General features: G+C 40.7%; 1 protein-coding gene across 4 annotated transcripts in view; it reads left to right on the forward strand.

Annotated features, from left to right (window-relative positions):
- The window catches only part of RBPMS (RNA binding protein, mRNA processing factor), a 187452-nt gene that overhangs the window by 66009 nt on the left and 106033 nt on the right, over window positions 1–15410 (forward strand). For all 4 annotated transcript variants that reach the window (XM_060086101.1, XM_060086100.1, XM_060086103.1 and 1 more), the window contains exon 2: window positions 14220–14297. In XM_060086101.1, the coding sequence (XP_059942084.1) occupies window positions 14220–14297 (78 nt within the window). The remainder of the gene's footprint in view (window positions 1–14219; window positions 14298–15410) is intronic.

The raw sequence follows: 15410 nt of genomic DNA on the forward strand, positions 1-15410 counted from the left end.
AGGTTGCCTCCATGTCTTGGTGATTGTAAACAGCGAACAGTGAACATTGGGGTGCATGTATCCTTTTGAACCATGGTTTTCTCTGGATATATACTGTGTATATATGTATATATGTGTGTGTGTGTGTGTGTGTACACACACACACACACACACACACACACTGTGGAGTGGGATTGCTGGATCATATGGTGGCTCACTTTTTAGTTTTTTAAGGAACCTCCATACTGTTTCCATAGTGGTTGTACCAATTTACGTTCCCACCAACAGTGTAGGAGGGTTCCCTTTTTTCCGCATCTCCTGCATTTATTGTTTGTAGACTTTTTGGTGATGGCCATTCTGACTGGTGTGAGGTGGTATCTCATTGTAGTTTTGATTTGCATTTCTCTAATACTTAGCGATGTTGAGCATCTTTTCACTTGCCTCCTGGCCATCTGTATGTCTTCTTTGGAGAAATGTCTGTTTAGGCCTTCTGCCCATTTTTTGATTGGGTTCTTTTTTTGTTTGTTTGTTTTTTGATATTGAGCTGCATGAGCTGTTTGCAAATTTTTGATATTAATCCCTTGTCAGTCCCATCCTTTGCAAATATTTTCTCCCATTCTGTGGATTGTCTTTTCATTTTGTTTATGGTTTCCTTTGCTGTGCAAAAGCTTTTGAGTTTAATTAGGTCCCATTTGTTTATTTTTGTCTTTATTTCCATTACCCTAGGAGACAGATCAAAAAAGATTTTGTTGTGATTTATGTCAAAGAGCGTTCTGCCTATGTTTTCTTCTGAGAGTTCTATAGGATCTGGTCTTACATTTAGGTCTTTAATCCATTTTGAGTTTATTTTTGTGTATGCTGTTAAAAAATGTTCTAATTTCATTCGTTTACATGTAGCTGTCCAGTTTTCCCACACCATTTATTGAAGAGACTGTCTTTTCTCCATTGTATAATCTTGCCTCCTTTGTTGTAGATTAATTGACCCTATGTGCATGGGTTTATTTCTGGGCTTTCTATCCTGTTCCACTGATATATATGTCAGTAACATACTCTTTTGATGAATGTAGCCTTGTAGTATAGTCTGTAGTCAGGGAGCCTGATTCCTCCAGCTCCGTTTTTCTTTCTCAAGATTGCTTTGCCTAATCGGGGTCTTCTATATCTCCATTACAAATTTTAAGATTTTTTTTGTTCTAGTTCTGTTAAAAAAAAAAATGCCATAGTAATTTTTTTTTTTTTTTTTTTTGCGGTACACGGGCCTCTCACTCTCGTGGCCTCTCCCATTGCGGAGCACAGGCTCCGGACACGCAGGCCCAGGGGCCATGGCTCACGGGCCCAGCTGCTCCACAGCACATGGGATCCTCCCAGACCGGGGCACGAACCCATGTCCCCTGCATTGGCAGGCGGACTCTCAACCACTGCGCCACCAGGGAAGCCCTGCCATAGTAATTTGATAGGGGTTGCATTGACTTTGTAGATTGCCTTGGGTAGTATAGTCATTTTGACAATATTGATTCTTCGAATCCAAGAACATGGTATATCTTTCCATCTGTTTGTATCATCATCTGTTTCTTTCATCAGCATCTTATAGTTTTCAGTGTACAGGTCTTTTGCCTCCTTAGGTAAATTTATTCCTAGGTATTTTATTCTTTTTGATGTGCTGGTAAAGGGAATTGTTTCTTTAATTTCTCTTTCTGAACTTTCATTGTTAGTATATAAAAATGCAGTAGATTTCTGTGTATTAATTTTGTATCCTGCAACTTTACTGAATTCATTGATGAGCTCTAGTAGCTTTCTGGTAGCATCTGTAGAATTTTCTATGTATAGTATCATGTCATCTGCAGACAATGACAGTTTTACTTCTTCTTTTCCAATTTGGATTCCTTGTATTTCTTTTTCTTTTCTGACTGCCATGGCTAGGACTTCCCAAAACTATGTTGAATAGAAGTGGCAAGAGTGGACATCCTTGTCTTGTTCCTGATCTTAGAGGAAATACTTTCAGCTTTTCACTGTTGAGCATGATGTTAGCTGTGGGTTTGTCATATATGGCCTTTATTATGTTGAGGTATGTTCCGTCTGTGCCCACTTTCTGGAGAATTTTTATCATAAATGGGTGTTGAATTTTGTCAGAAGCCTTTTCTGCATCTATTGAGATGATCATATAGTTTTTATTCTTCAATTTGTTGATGTGGTGTATCACACTGATTTGCAGACAGTGAAAAATGCTTGCACCACTGGGATAAATCCTACTTGACCGTGGTGTATGCTCCTTTTAGTGTGCGTTGGATTCGGTTTGCTAGTATTTTGTTGAGGATTCTTGGGTCTGTGTTCATCAGTGATGTTGGCCTGTAATTTTCTTTTTTTGTGGTATCTTTGTCTGGTTTTGGTATCAGGGTGATGGTGGCCTCATAGAATGAGTTTGGGAGTGTTCCTTCCTCTGCAAGTTTTTGGAAGAGTTCCAGAAGGATAGGTGTTAACTCTTTTCTAAATGTTTGATAGAATTCACCTGTGAAACCATCAGGTCCTGGACTTTTGTTTGTTGGAAGGTTTTCAATCACAGTTTCAATTTTAGTATTTGTGATTGGTCTGTTCATATTCTCTAGTTCTTCCTGGTTCAGTCTTGGGAGATTGTACCTTCCTAAGAATTTGTCCATTTCTTCTAGGTAGTCCATTTTATTCGCATATAGTTGCTTGTAGTAGTCTCTTATAATCCTTTGTATTTCTGTGGTGTCCATTGTAACTTCTCCTTTTTCATTTCTCATTTTATTGATTTGAAACAATAGAAAAGTGCAATGAAACTAAAAGCTGGTTCTTTGAAAAGATAAACAAAATTGATAAACTTCAAGACATTATTAGCTGGGGCTGCAGTTATCTGAAGACTTGGTTAGGGCTGGAAAATCTGCTTCCAAGACGACTTGCTTGTGTAGCTTTTGGTCCATCATCATGTAGCCCTCCCCATAGAGCTTCTTGGATATCCTCATGACATGGTACCTGGCTTTACCCATAGTGAATGATTCAAGAGAGTTTTCTACTGAAGAAGTCACAGTGCCTTTTTTAATTTATACTTATCTTTGGCTGTGTTGGGTCCCCGTCTCTGGGCGAGGGCTTTCTCTAGTTGCGGCGAGCGGGGGCCACTCTTCATCGTGGTGCACGGGCCTCTCACTGTCGCGGCCTTTCTGGTTGCGGAACATAGGCTCCAGACGCGCAGGCTCAGCAGTTGTGGCTCACTGGCTTAGTTGCTCCGCGGCATGTGGGATCTTCCCAGACCAGGGCTCGAACCCGTGTCCCCTACATTGGCAGGCAGACTCTCAACCACTGCGCCACCAGGGAAGCCCACAGTGCCTTTTTTATTTTTTTGGGGTATGCGGGCCTCTCACTGTTGTGGCCTCCCCCGTTGCGGAGCACAGGCTCCGGACGCGCAGGCTCCGGACGCGCAGGCTCAGCGGCCATGGCTCACGGGCCCAGCCGCTCCGCGGCATATGGGATCCTCCCAGACCGGGGCACGAACCCGTATCCCCTGCATCGGCAGGCGGACTCTCAACCACTTGCGCCACCAGGGAGGCCCCCACAGTGCCTTTTTTTACCCAGTTGCTAGAAGTCACACACTGTCACTTCAGCCATATTCTGTTCATTAGAAGTGAGTCACTAAGTGAAGCCCGTGCTGAAGGGGAAAGGAATTAAGTTCTACGCTATGAATGGAGCAGTGTCAGAGATTTTGTGGACATAATTTAAAACTGCCACACCTGGGTTACCAGTATTGTCTCGATTTTCCAGATGAGCAATCTTGTGAATGGAGAAGTTAAGTGACTGGTCCAAGGTGCATAGCTAGTTGGAGAAGTAGGGTTTAAATTTCAGCAGCCTGGCTCCATGTGACTCCTTTTCTTTGTCCTTTTTTTTTTTTTTTTTGGTTTCGTTTTGTTTTTACTACATATGCTTTACTGCCTTGAGTACACATTAAAAATATACACACTTCTTCATACTCATTCACATCTGGATATTTATGGGTTACTTGCCTCTTTTATGCCTCACTCCTAGTACTGTGACTTAATACTTAGATTCACTCATTTAGTTCATTCTGTAGATACTTAGCATCTACTGCTAAGTACTGGGATGCTCACCACTGTCGTGTGGGGAAGAACTTTGATTTTGAAGGTGTACTGACCTAGCAGCAAAGAATTTCAAGGGGTGTATTGGGTAGTTTCCCATGACTAAACATTGGGAAGCAAACATTTTTCCCATAGCCTTTTAGTTTTGTAGTTCTCACACCTTCTGTAGTTGTTAGAACTATGGTGCACTGTTGGTGGTTATTTAGAATGCACTGTGAGCTAAAGTTGACAGTGGGATCAGCTTCCTCAGATGAAGTTTGTCCACTACTGATATCAAAAGCAATAAATGCATTAGACCCCTGGGCAGTGTTAAGACCATAATCTTGCCCCTGCTAATTTTTTTCCAGTACTTTAAGTGAGTATGAAGAACCCTGCGCTATCTGGGATAGTTTTCCTCTGCAGTTTGGGAGGAGTAAAATGAAGTAAAAAAATTTTTTTTCCCCAAGAGATCTGCTTTGTAAAATGACAGTCACCCAAACTATGCCGAAAGAGAAAGAGAGAGAGGTCTTAGAATTTTGATAATATTTCTGTATATTCTTGTCTTATATTTCATTTTGTTAGGCCATGGAATAGTCTGTATTATGGGTAGCCCAAGGAATCTTTCTGACATACAATTTTAGGGTACACTATAGGATTAAAAAACCCTAAGGGTAACTGCACTTTGCGGCATCAGAATGCAAACTTCTGTTTATAATGTACTGGATAACGTATCCAATTAAAAATCTTCTCATTTTAACAGTGTAAGCAGTGCAGTGTAATTGGATAAAGAGTACGATTCCATGGGTTAACCAGTGTTAAAACAGAATAAGCCGTCAAAAAATTGACTAAAGGAACTTAGAGAAGGCATGATGGGGTGCTAAAGGGTAAAGCTTCCTGCCTTTATAAGGAACTTCTTGTTGAACTCGAAGGACTTAACAACCACATATTGTGTTTGACAGCACTCAGTGAATTTCTTAATAATGTGGCTAAGTTCTCACTTGCGCGCGCGCGCACACACACACACACACACACACACACACACACACACACACACACACACACACACACACACACACACACACACACACACACACACACACACACACATCTAGTTTCCTATCTAGGCTAATTCAGACCCTGAATTCCTAATTTGTCTCTGGTACCCACCTCTCTTTGTGTCTGACAGCACTAAGAAAATGTCTTAATGAGGTCAAGCACTTACGTGTACAGACACATCTGCCTATACTTGGGCAGTTTCAAACCCTAGAAATTCTTGATTTGTCTTATCCTTTTAAAAATATAACAGATGTGAGGAATGGCCTAGATTAGACTTTGGTTCTAAGAAGTCCTATCAAGGTGAGAGTTTGAGACCAACTGATTTTAAATTGATATTGGGTTGGACTGGGATAAGCTCCTCCAGAATGAAAGTAGAAGCATGGTGTACCTAGTGCTAACTTGTGGCCCAGTTCCCTGTCCATTTTCTGAGCCCTGTACTTACGAGTTTATGAAACGTGGTGTTCCTCTTTCTTCACTATGTTCTCCCCTGAGTCTTCCTCCTTTCCCTCATAAGTTAGTGGAAACTTTCTGATCACCTTGGCAAAGGGACCCTGGTTCCCATGGGCCCTAAATAAAGCTATCAATTTGGTCATACAGAGAGGATATCCACCTGACTAGCACTTGGGGCAAACACCAGTGGATCCCTCAAAACTGGGGAGTCATGCATTGTGGGTAATTATGTGGCTTTTTTCTTTAGAAAGGATAGAACAAGTATCCATTTAAAGCTAAAACAAAGCTGGGAGTCCATAACAACAGCATAGTGACCCTTTAATCCTATGGTTAGTCGGTCCTTGGTGTCTGTAGCAACCTGGCCTCCTGAACCAAAACATACTTTCTCAGGGCTGGAAGAGGAGCAAGTCTTTAGGTCCAGTAGGTGGCCATTGTCAGGAAAAAGGAACTTGACCACCTATTCAATTTGAAGCCAATGCCAAGAAGAAACTGGAGCTTGATCAAAGGCTGGTCAGTTTCTGCTGAGCTGCAACCAGAATTAAATACCTGGCAGGCCATTTTAATGATTGTGGTAATCCATTTCTGTGGTGGCAAGGTACGAATGGGAGGACTTCCCTGGTAAGCGCAGTGGTTAAGAATCTGCCCGCTAATGCAGGGGACACAGGTTTGAGCCCTGGCCCAGGAAGATCCCACATGCTGCTGAGCAGCTAAGCCCGTGCGCCACAACTACTGAAGCCCGTGCGCCACAACTACTGAAGCCCGTGCACTAGAGCCCGTAGAGCCCGGTGGCAACAAGAGAAGCCACCGCAATGAGCAGCCTGTGCACCGCAACGAAGAGTAGACCCTGCTTGCCGCAACTAGAGAAAGCCCGTGCACAGCAACGAAGACCCAACGCAGCCAAAAATAAACAAAATAAATAAATGTATTTTTTAAAAAAAGATACGAATGGGAAATCATAGCAGGCCAGCAAAGCCTTCTTTGGAACTGAGAGGACCAGCAGTCCTCAGTGTGGTTCAGTCTTGCAGTTTGGGTTTTCAGCTGGTGCTTATAGAATAAGCAAAGAACTAAATCTACTTACACTTTATTTAAAAAGAATAAAATAGTTTATTATTATTTAATCAGAGCGTAAAACTTACAGGGCTCTGGAACACACAGATCCCCTGCCCCAGCCTCGTGTGTTTAAACAACCCAGCTCTATGGGACTTACACTGCTGCACATACATGGAGCTCTTTTTAACTTCTCTGCCCCTGAAACCACGTTTATTTCATGGTCTCAGAAGAGATAAGGCACTTCTTGGATGTTGGAAAGTGAGTGATTCCTCTGTTCTTGTCCTAGTGAGAAGTAGGTTGATCACAAAGCAAGAACACCCCTTTGACTGAAGCTAGGATGGATGCTCCTGCGCCTAGGGCCTTAGCTTAGAGTCACTAGTGCCCTTTTTTGGGTTAGATTTTATTTTTAGAGTAAGTACAAAGAAACACTCACTGATGGTCAGAATTGAAATGTGAAGCAAGTTACGTAAATGTATATTTCTACTAGAATCGAGTTTGTCCCTTTGGAGCAAGGACAGGCAGAAGATGAGAATTTCTAAGGACAAAAGTGGATGGGAAGGACCCAAGGTTTATATTTTCAAAGAAAGGAGATCTATTTGGGCTTGTGTTTGTCTTTTTTTTTTTTTTTAAGAAATAGTTTGTGCTTATAAATATTTAAATGCCAGAGGGCATAAACATAAAAATGAAAGTTCTTTGTAATCCCACCTTCCCTCCCCACTATTAACTTAATAGTTAATGCGGTATATATTCTTTTAGCACCTTTTTTACCTGCGTATGTACTTAAAAACACTGAAAGAATTAGTGGGATTATGGGCAATTTCTGGTGTTTGCTTTTTTACTTAATAATCAGAAACCTTGTTCCGTATCAGTAGATAAGGATATCTCCTCACCATTTTATTTTTCTTGGTTTTTTTTTTTTCTTTTTGTGCTGTACGCGGGCCTCTCACTGCCGTGGCCTCTCCCGTTGCGGAGCACAGGCTCCGGACGCACAGGCTCAGCAGCCATGGCTCACGGGCCTAGCCGCTCCGCGGCATATGGGATCTTCCCGGACTGGGGCACGAACCCGTGTCCCCTGCACCGGCAGGTGGACTCTCAACCACTGCGCCACCAGGGAAGCCCTCTCCTCACCATTTTAAATGTGCAAGAGTTTGAGCATTTTCTCAAACTTTTTGTGAGTTACTCATTTACCTTTGAAATTGGACTTACTTAAGCAAACAAAAAGTATGTTTCAGTCGTCATTAGTAGAAACGTGAGTGATTTTACTGTTTCCCATGTACTGATCGTTCTCTCCTTGTTCATAGGTGCACAGTCCTGAATTTTCTGTGGTCCGTTTATGACTTTTTATGCCTGCGATTTTTATGCGATTTCCGTCTGTTTTTCATTTTTCTCCCTTGTTTTTTTGTCTTATTTCTCTTTTTCATCTAAATTTGTCTCTTACAACGTTAATTTTTTCTGCCTTTTTGTCACATGGGTGTTTATCATTTGATGTTGTAACAGTACTGATATGATTGTGACTGGGAAGTATTATCACCTCATTTTGTTGCCGTGTCATCACCAGAGGTGCTGACAAGCAAACACTTACTGTTTCCCATGAATACAGTGTTACTCTGTAGATTTCTAAAATCAAGGGAAAATTGTATACTGTGTGCTTAGGACTGTGCTACACGCTACCCAGAAAAGCACTTTCACCCTCTAAAATGCCCACTGCAAGGTCTTACCTGGGAACCCACTTGCATGTTTCAAAAAAAAGTTACACCAAAAGAATGATTTAGACATACAACGCATTTGAAAGCTGCTTTTGGAGTCTACATTGTGTATGTGTGAGAATGTGGATAGGTGGAGAGAAAGTTTGCAGAGGATAGATGATCATAGAAGCGCCCCCATGGGTTTTAGGATATTTCAAATAAATGATTATACAGTTATTCTTGAGTCATTAGAAAATGTGAAGTTGCCTTTCCCAATCCTAGAATTTAAGAGGAACCTCGAGGTCAGCTCATAGCAGCTAGAGATGATGTTTAAGACCTTTTTATAAATGATTAAAATGTCCACAGAAAATGCCCATAGTCTTGGGACACTGTGTGTTTACTGGATCTGGCCGCTTGCTGAAAAGTGTGCATGATGATTCTCTACTGTATACTGAAATGAACAAGCATTTGTCTATTGGTTTTTATTTTAATGTCTAGATTACCTACAAGATCATGCATGTTCTTTGTTAAAGGGAGGGCGTTTCCATTTCAGGGCCTGTTTTGGCCTTTCTGTCCAGGAAAGCCCAAGACTGACACAGTGACTTTACTTACTGAATTAGAGTTTAGAAGTCAGTCACTGAAGTGTGGCTTGTCTTTCCCCATGGGAGTTAGCACTGCCATTTAAGAACACTCAGCTGGGGTTATCCACAATGTAACTGTGGCCTCTGCAGGAATGGTTGATAACGGCTGAGCCAAGAAGGCCTTTGCTCTAACTGACCCGCACAGGATGATTTCTCCTAGCATTTATTCTTTCAGTCCTGTTGGGGTAGAAATGAAGTTGGAGGTACATCCACAGAATCCATTAGCGTCCCTTTGGGACAGAGCTGTCAGCAGCTTCACATCTTGAACTTCTATGAGGCATGTTGTGTCCTTGACTAAGAAATGTGTTTCCCCATGTGTCTGATAAAGTAAACATCTGCAACGCTAAAGGCGTAGTGCCAGGCACATCTGTGTCCATAGACAATGCTGTTAAATTAAGGGTTGCCCTGGAAAACGATTGACCTGCGACAAAGTTCATTCGGCGTCATTCATTTGTTTTGGGGCGCTTTTTTCTGAGTATTTGATCATGGGTCTTACATGTCTCTTTAACGTTTATCTCATTGTTTGGGTTCTAATTGTTTACTCTGTGAATGAGCGAAGCTTTCTCTTGTCACAGAAAGCTGCATATTCCTTCAGTGACAGTAAGCTCCCTGCAAGCAAGAATCGTGTCTAGGAAAGGGAACCCTCCTGCACTGTTGATGGGCATATACTCGGGGCTCTTTGCACGTATTTCTGCCCTCAGGCAGAGGCTGTTGGCCCGGCACTGCTGGCAATCAGGGAATCCAGCAGACAGAGCAGATGTCTTTTACATGTCCACACGTGCAGTCACATGGTATTTGACTAACCGAATGGCCAATTAAATTCAGAATTAGATTGCCTTTTTCCTCTCATCTATTTGATTTACTATCGATCAATGTGGATTAAACAATCGATTCTCAAAAAAAAAAAATCATGTCTAGGGATTTCCCTGGTGGTCCAGTGGCTAGGACTCCACGCTTCCACTGCCAGGGGCGCAGTTTCGATCCCTGGTTGGGAAACTAAGATCCCCCATGCCGCACGGCACGGCCAAAAAAACAAAAAACAAAAAAAACCATGTCTAACCTTTGCGGTTTCCATAGACATAGCAAAGGCAAAACCCAGAAGTGCTTTATTATTTAATGGCTCAGATAAAACGAGTGGTGGTGAGAAGAGTAGGGAAACTAAAATGTTTTAAAACATCCCCGTGATTTTAGGTCCCAGTTACCATAGAAAAGCATGAATTAGATATTCAGGAAGAGGTTTTTTTTTCCCATTCATTATCTGTGATTTTTTTTTTTAACTTAATGAAGTTTCCCAGTCCGAGGAGGTCTAGAAAGGATTCAGAACACATAGATTCCAAGCATTTGGATTTCAGAGACCTTTAGTTGTCCTCATAACTTCATAATGTAAGTATTTAAGAGTTGTTTCTCCTAGCCAGTCTATCTGTTCTGTCAGAGGAGAGAATAGCTCTTCATTGAGAGATAAGATGTCTTGGCAGGTTTCTGAGACAATAATGGGCTTCACTAGAGTCTAAGAAATGTAATTCATGTCCATGTATAAATAAAGTGTCAGACATCTTAGTTGCCTCTAATTTGATGAACAAAACACAGTGGCCTTGAGTCTCTTTTTAATCCATGGGCGAGAGGCAAATTTAGGCCTATCAGTTCAGTGGGTTTTTTTGTTTTTGTTTTTTTTTTAATGTTTAACAGTTTTTTTTTGTTGAGATACTGAGATAAGAATATTCTAATTCTGAAATATATAAAAAAGTTTTCTCTATAAACTTCACAATTTTTATTGATACAAATATTGACATTATTTATGGTTTCCTAAATAAAGTAATAAAAAAATGTAGGCTGTTCTCAACCTAACAATACATTTATAGTCTCTAAAACAATTATAGAAAGATAGAAAATACAAATAAGCTAATAAAAAACATCAGAATCACTTATTAGGACTTCGCTGGAGGTCCAGTGGTTAAGACTTTGTGCTTGCATTGCAGGGGGCATGGGTTCAATCCCTGGTCGGGGAACCAAGATCCCTCGTGCCACACGGCACAGCCAAAAAAAAAAAGAAAAATCACTTATTATTCCACCATTCAGTACTAAGTAATGTAGATATAAACCTTTTGGCATATATATCCTACAGCGTATTTTTCCCCCTTTCCATATACATACATGTGTTGGCTTTTTGTTTTATAGAATAAAACTGAATGTACTTTTTCCTTGAACATAATTTTTATTGGTTGCATAATACATTTTATGGATGTAGATGAACCTTAATTTATATCAAGTAATTTTCGTTTAACTCCCAGATTTCTACTGGGTTTTTTTTTTTTTTTTAATAAATTGTTTGAGTTGCAAGTTTCTAAAGCCTTTTTCTTTAGGATAGTGCTATAAATGGTAGTTAATTTCCTGAGTTAACTCCCCAGATCCTAATTGATACCTGTCACATGGCTAAGCTTCCCTGCTGGACAAATGGTACTACAGTGATTAAAACACAGGGTCTGCTTATCATTATTTCCATGGAACTCTGTGTAATCCATTCAGCCCCTGGCATAGTGCCAGATACAATGGGCACTCAACAGAATCTGAATGAGTGGAAGCTGGGATTCCCTCTCTGTCCAGGTTGTCGTGGCCGGAGCAGCCAAGTAGAACACATGGTGTTTACCTTCTGGAATGTGGGAAGAGGGATGTGGATAGCAGAGAGGGCACACAGGATAGCAGAAGTCCCTTGTGTATGTCTTCGGCAGCTGTCAGTAATTCAGCCTTAGCAGCTTTGATAAAGAAAGTTCTGTGGAAAGAGTGTTTATCACTGGCAAAGTTGAGAGAGAATGGGGGGGAGGCAAAAGGTATACTGAACAACAAACTTGACCTTCATTGAAATTTATAAAACACTGTACCCAACAGCAACAGAATATACATTTATTTTACATACACACAGAACATTTATCATGTTCTAGGCTATAAAACAAGGAATTGAAGGGCAGATTTTTAAAAGTTTAAGCATATACCTACCATATATCCTCCAGCTATTCCATTTTCAGCTATTTATCCGAGAAGAAAGAAAACATATGTCCACACAAAGACCTGTACAAATCGATACATGAACGTTCATAGTCATTTTATTTGTAAAAGCCCCAAACGAGAGATAACCCTGATGTCTCATAAACAAGTGAATGGATAAATGAACTGTGAGTGTTCATACCACAGAATACTACTCAGAAATAAAAATAGACTATTGTTACATGCAGCACCGTGGATGAATCTCAAAATAATTATGCTAAAGTGAAAGAAGTCGGACGAAAAAGGATACCTACTTTATGGCTCCATTTGTATGAAACTTTAGAACATACATACTAATCTGTAGTGACAGAATGCCGATGAGTGATTGTGTGGGGATGAGGATAGTAGGACAAGGTAGAAGGAAGATTAAAGGAGCAGGAGATAAGGAAACTTTTTGGGGGCGGTGATGGATATGTTCATTATCTTGATTGCTGTGATGGTTTCACAGGTTATACGTATGTCAAAACTTATTGTAAAGCAAGATGTACAGTTTATATGTCAATTATACCTCAACAAAGCTGTCTAAAATATAAAGAGAAGCAAATAATAGAAAGGCACTCATGATTCTGGGGCTGTTTACTTGATCGTAGTGTTTATTGTACACCTACATGCAAATGGCATGACGTTTTACCACATACTGTGCTGGATCAAGCAAAGGGTCTTGCTTGCCAAGAAGCTTGTGCTTCTTCAAGCCAGAATCAATGGAAAGTATTAGGAGTCTAGAAAATATTCTCCGTATTTCTCACTAAGGAAAAATCTTCCATAATTATACATGGTTTACAACTGAGCATTGATTTTTTTTTTTTTCCCTTTGAGTAGTAACGTGATTTCTAGTGAGGAACTCGATCATGTTGTATCAGCTTGAGTAGAGAAGAGGAATAGAAAACATGGGGGTGAACCCGAACTCATAAAAACAGAGTAGAATAGTTAGTTCCCTGGATCTGGAGGGTGAGGAAAATGGGCAGATGTTGACCTAAGGATACAGACTTCCAGTTAGAAGCTGAGCAAGTTTTGGGGAATCTAATGCACAGTATTGTGAGTATATTTAAGGTACTGTAATATAGATGTACTTGAAAGTTGCTGAGAGAGGTCTTAGATGTTGTCATCACAAAAAGAGAAATGGTAATTTTGTGGTATGTTGGAGGTGTTAGCTAATGCTGTAGCGGTAATCATTTTGAAATGTACATAAAAGTTTATTAGATCAAAAAGTACATTTGAAACTTAATATTATGTGTCAACTATATCTCAAAGCTGGGAGCGGGTGGGTCTGACTAAAGACTCACTAAAATAAGTAGAACCATAATGTGGTAGTGATGATGATTCAGCGTTTACTCCTTGCCTATTGAATCAAGACCATATTCCTGAGCCAATGACGTCATCCCCCCTCGGTTTGATCCTCCGCTCCCTGTTCACTTTTGGCTCCCCTTCTCCCAGAATACACTGCACTCTTATCCCCCTCATCATTACCTTGGTTAATGCTTTTTTTCTGCCTGTGCCTCGTCCCCACCTCACCTTTTTATATCTATGTGGTAAAATCCTACCTATCCTTGAAGTTTCCATTCAGATGCCCACACGTTTACTCTGATCCTCCCAGCTGGAAATGTCATCTGTGTTCTGTATTTTAGTACACATTAAGTACATATTTTGTACCGTAGCCCTTAACGGTGCAGCCAAATCTGCCCTGCTGTTTCAGAACTGAACAGACACAGGGTTATGCATTTAGCTACTATTTAGACACATTTCAATTGTTTAATAAACTTCTACATTTATTAAAATTACTGTAATTATCAATACCAATGAGGGAAGCAATGACGAGACAAGTAGGAGAAAAAAATTGGTTCAGTTGTATTTTTGAATCACATTCTGTGTTCATTTGATTAGAGCGGAGGGGAGTGGTAGATTTACTGTCCTCGTGACATTTTTGTTTTCCTTAAGCTAATGTTTTAATTATGGACCCTCTTTTCCCCTCACATTTTTAGAACCAGGCAATGGCTAGGAAAGGAGAAGTCAGTTTGTAAATTTAAATCAGCTAGAAGTGATTCACTCTGATAATTCACGCAGAGCTACTCAAGAGTTGGCTTAATGGCATCTTAACATTAGAGTAGTCATTGTGTCATGGAGAGAGCACGAATTAGGTGGGAGGTGAGGAATATTTGAAGAAATGTGTTTTGGGGATTTCGGGTGAGCTGTGCTATGACTGTCCAGTCCCTTGATCACTTCTTGTATTTATCTTCCAGGTCCGGACTCTCTTTGTCAGTGGTCTCCCTCTGGATATCAAACCTCGGGAGCTGTATCTGCTTTTCAGACCATTTAAGGTACCTTTTCTATCTGTCAGAAATTGTAAAAGGAGACAAAGAGTGTGTGTATAAGCTTCATGGGGCTTTTTGGAGAAAGAAATGAAATGTTTGTGAAACCACTGTTTTTAAAAGGTTAGTGAGTAAAGGAGATTTGACAACTCCGTCCTAATGTACATTTTCACTTTGGAAAGACTGAAACTGCCTTTTGTCCTCCCAGTAGCTAATCTGGAGAAGTCTCTGACCGACGTGGACATGTATCTGTTTCTGTTCTACCGAACAGCTTTAGTGTCCTCCCCGTTTATCCTCTTGCCAATTAGGGGTGTTCTTCTGAGTACAGATCACCAAAAATACCATCAATGACTTATTCTGTATTTATATTTCAAATGCAGTAAAAGTCAAGCCCTATCCCTAGGAGGTTCCTTATCAGTTGAAATACTGCTGTTAATACTATTGTTTGGAGACATAATAGGTTAAGTAGGCTTTTATGAACTAGACTGGGAACCTAACACCATTATTTTTTCCATGGGCAAAATGTCCAAAGTTGCAAAAACAGTAAAACAAAATTTTAAAGAATTGCTTGGTATGAGTTGAGGGAAATCTTTCCTGTTGCTTAGTGAAACATTTAATGCAAGTTGTCTGTCCACTGTGACTATCAAGATAAAACTACTTTAGAGATAATTGACGTAGCTGGGATTGAAAATTTAACAGGAAATTGAACTAAAGCTGAAATAACCATGCTCCAAGGAGAAACCTTGAAGGTTAGCCTTTGGAGGGTAGAAGACAGCTGGGACTGGGCATGATGTGAGCCAAAGGCCTTGGCTCTCAAGGAGTGAACCTGGAAGTCATGACAGATTCAGGGCCTGTGTCTGGCCTGGTCACGTCAGCTGAGGACATGTCAGCGACAGTGCCTGGCCAGGGCCACACTTAGGATCACGTGATGGGCCGTCTTGATTGATGGTTAAAGATCCATCCTGATTTGAAGCAGGACCCCAGCCACAGAGGCAAGACAGGTTGAGGGACAGTATCTAGCTTCTTAGGGGCAGAGAGTGGGATGTGACAGCTGAAAACAGTTGGGTAGTAGAACGAGAAGGGCGGTTGAGCGGGCAGCCAGTTAGAACCAACAAAGATAAA

This window comes from Mesoplodon densirostris, chromosome 20, assembly GCF_025265405.1.
Source record: "Mesoplodon densirostris isolate mMesDen1 chromosome 20, mMesDen1 primary haplotype, whole genome shotgun sequence".
Lineage (NCBI taxonomy): Eukaryota > Metazoa > Chordata > Mammalia > Artiodactyla > Ziphiidae > Mesoplodon > Mesoplodon densirostris.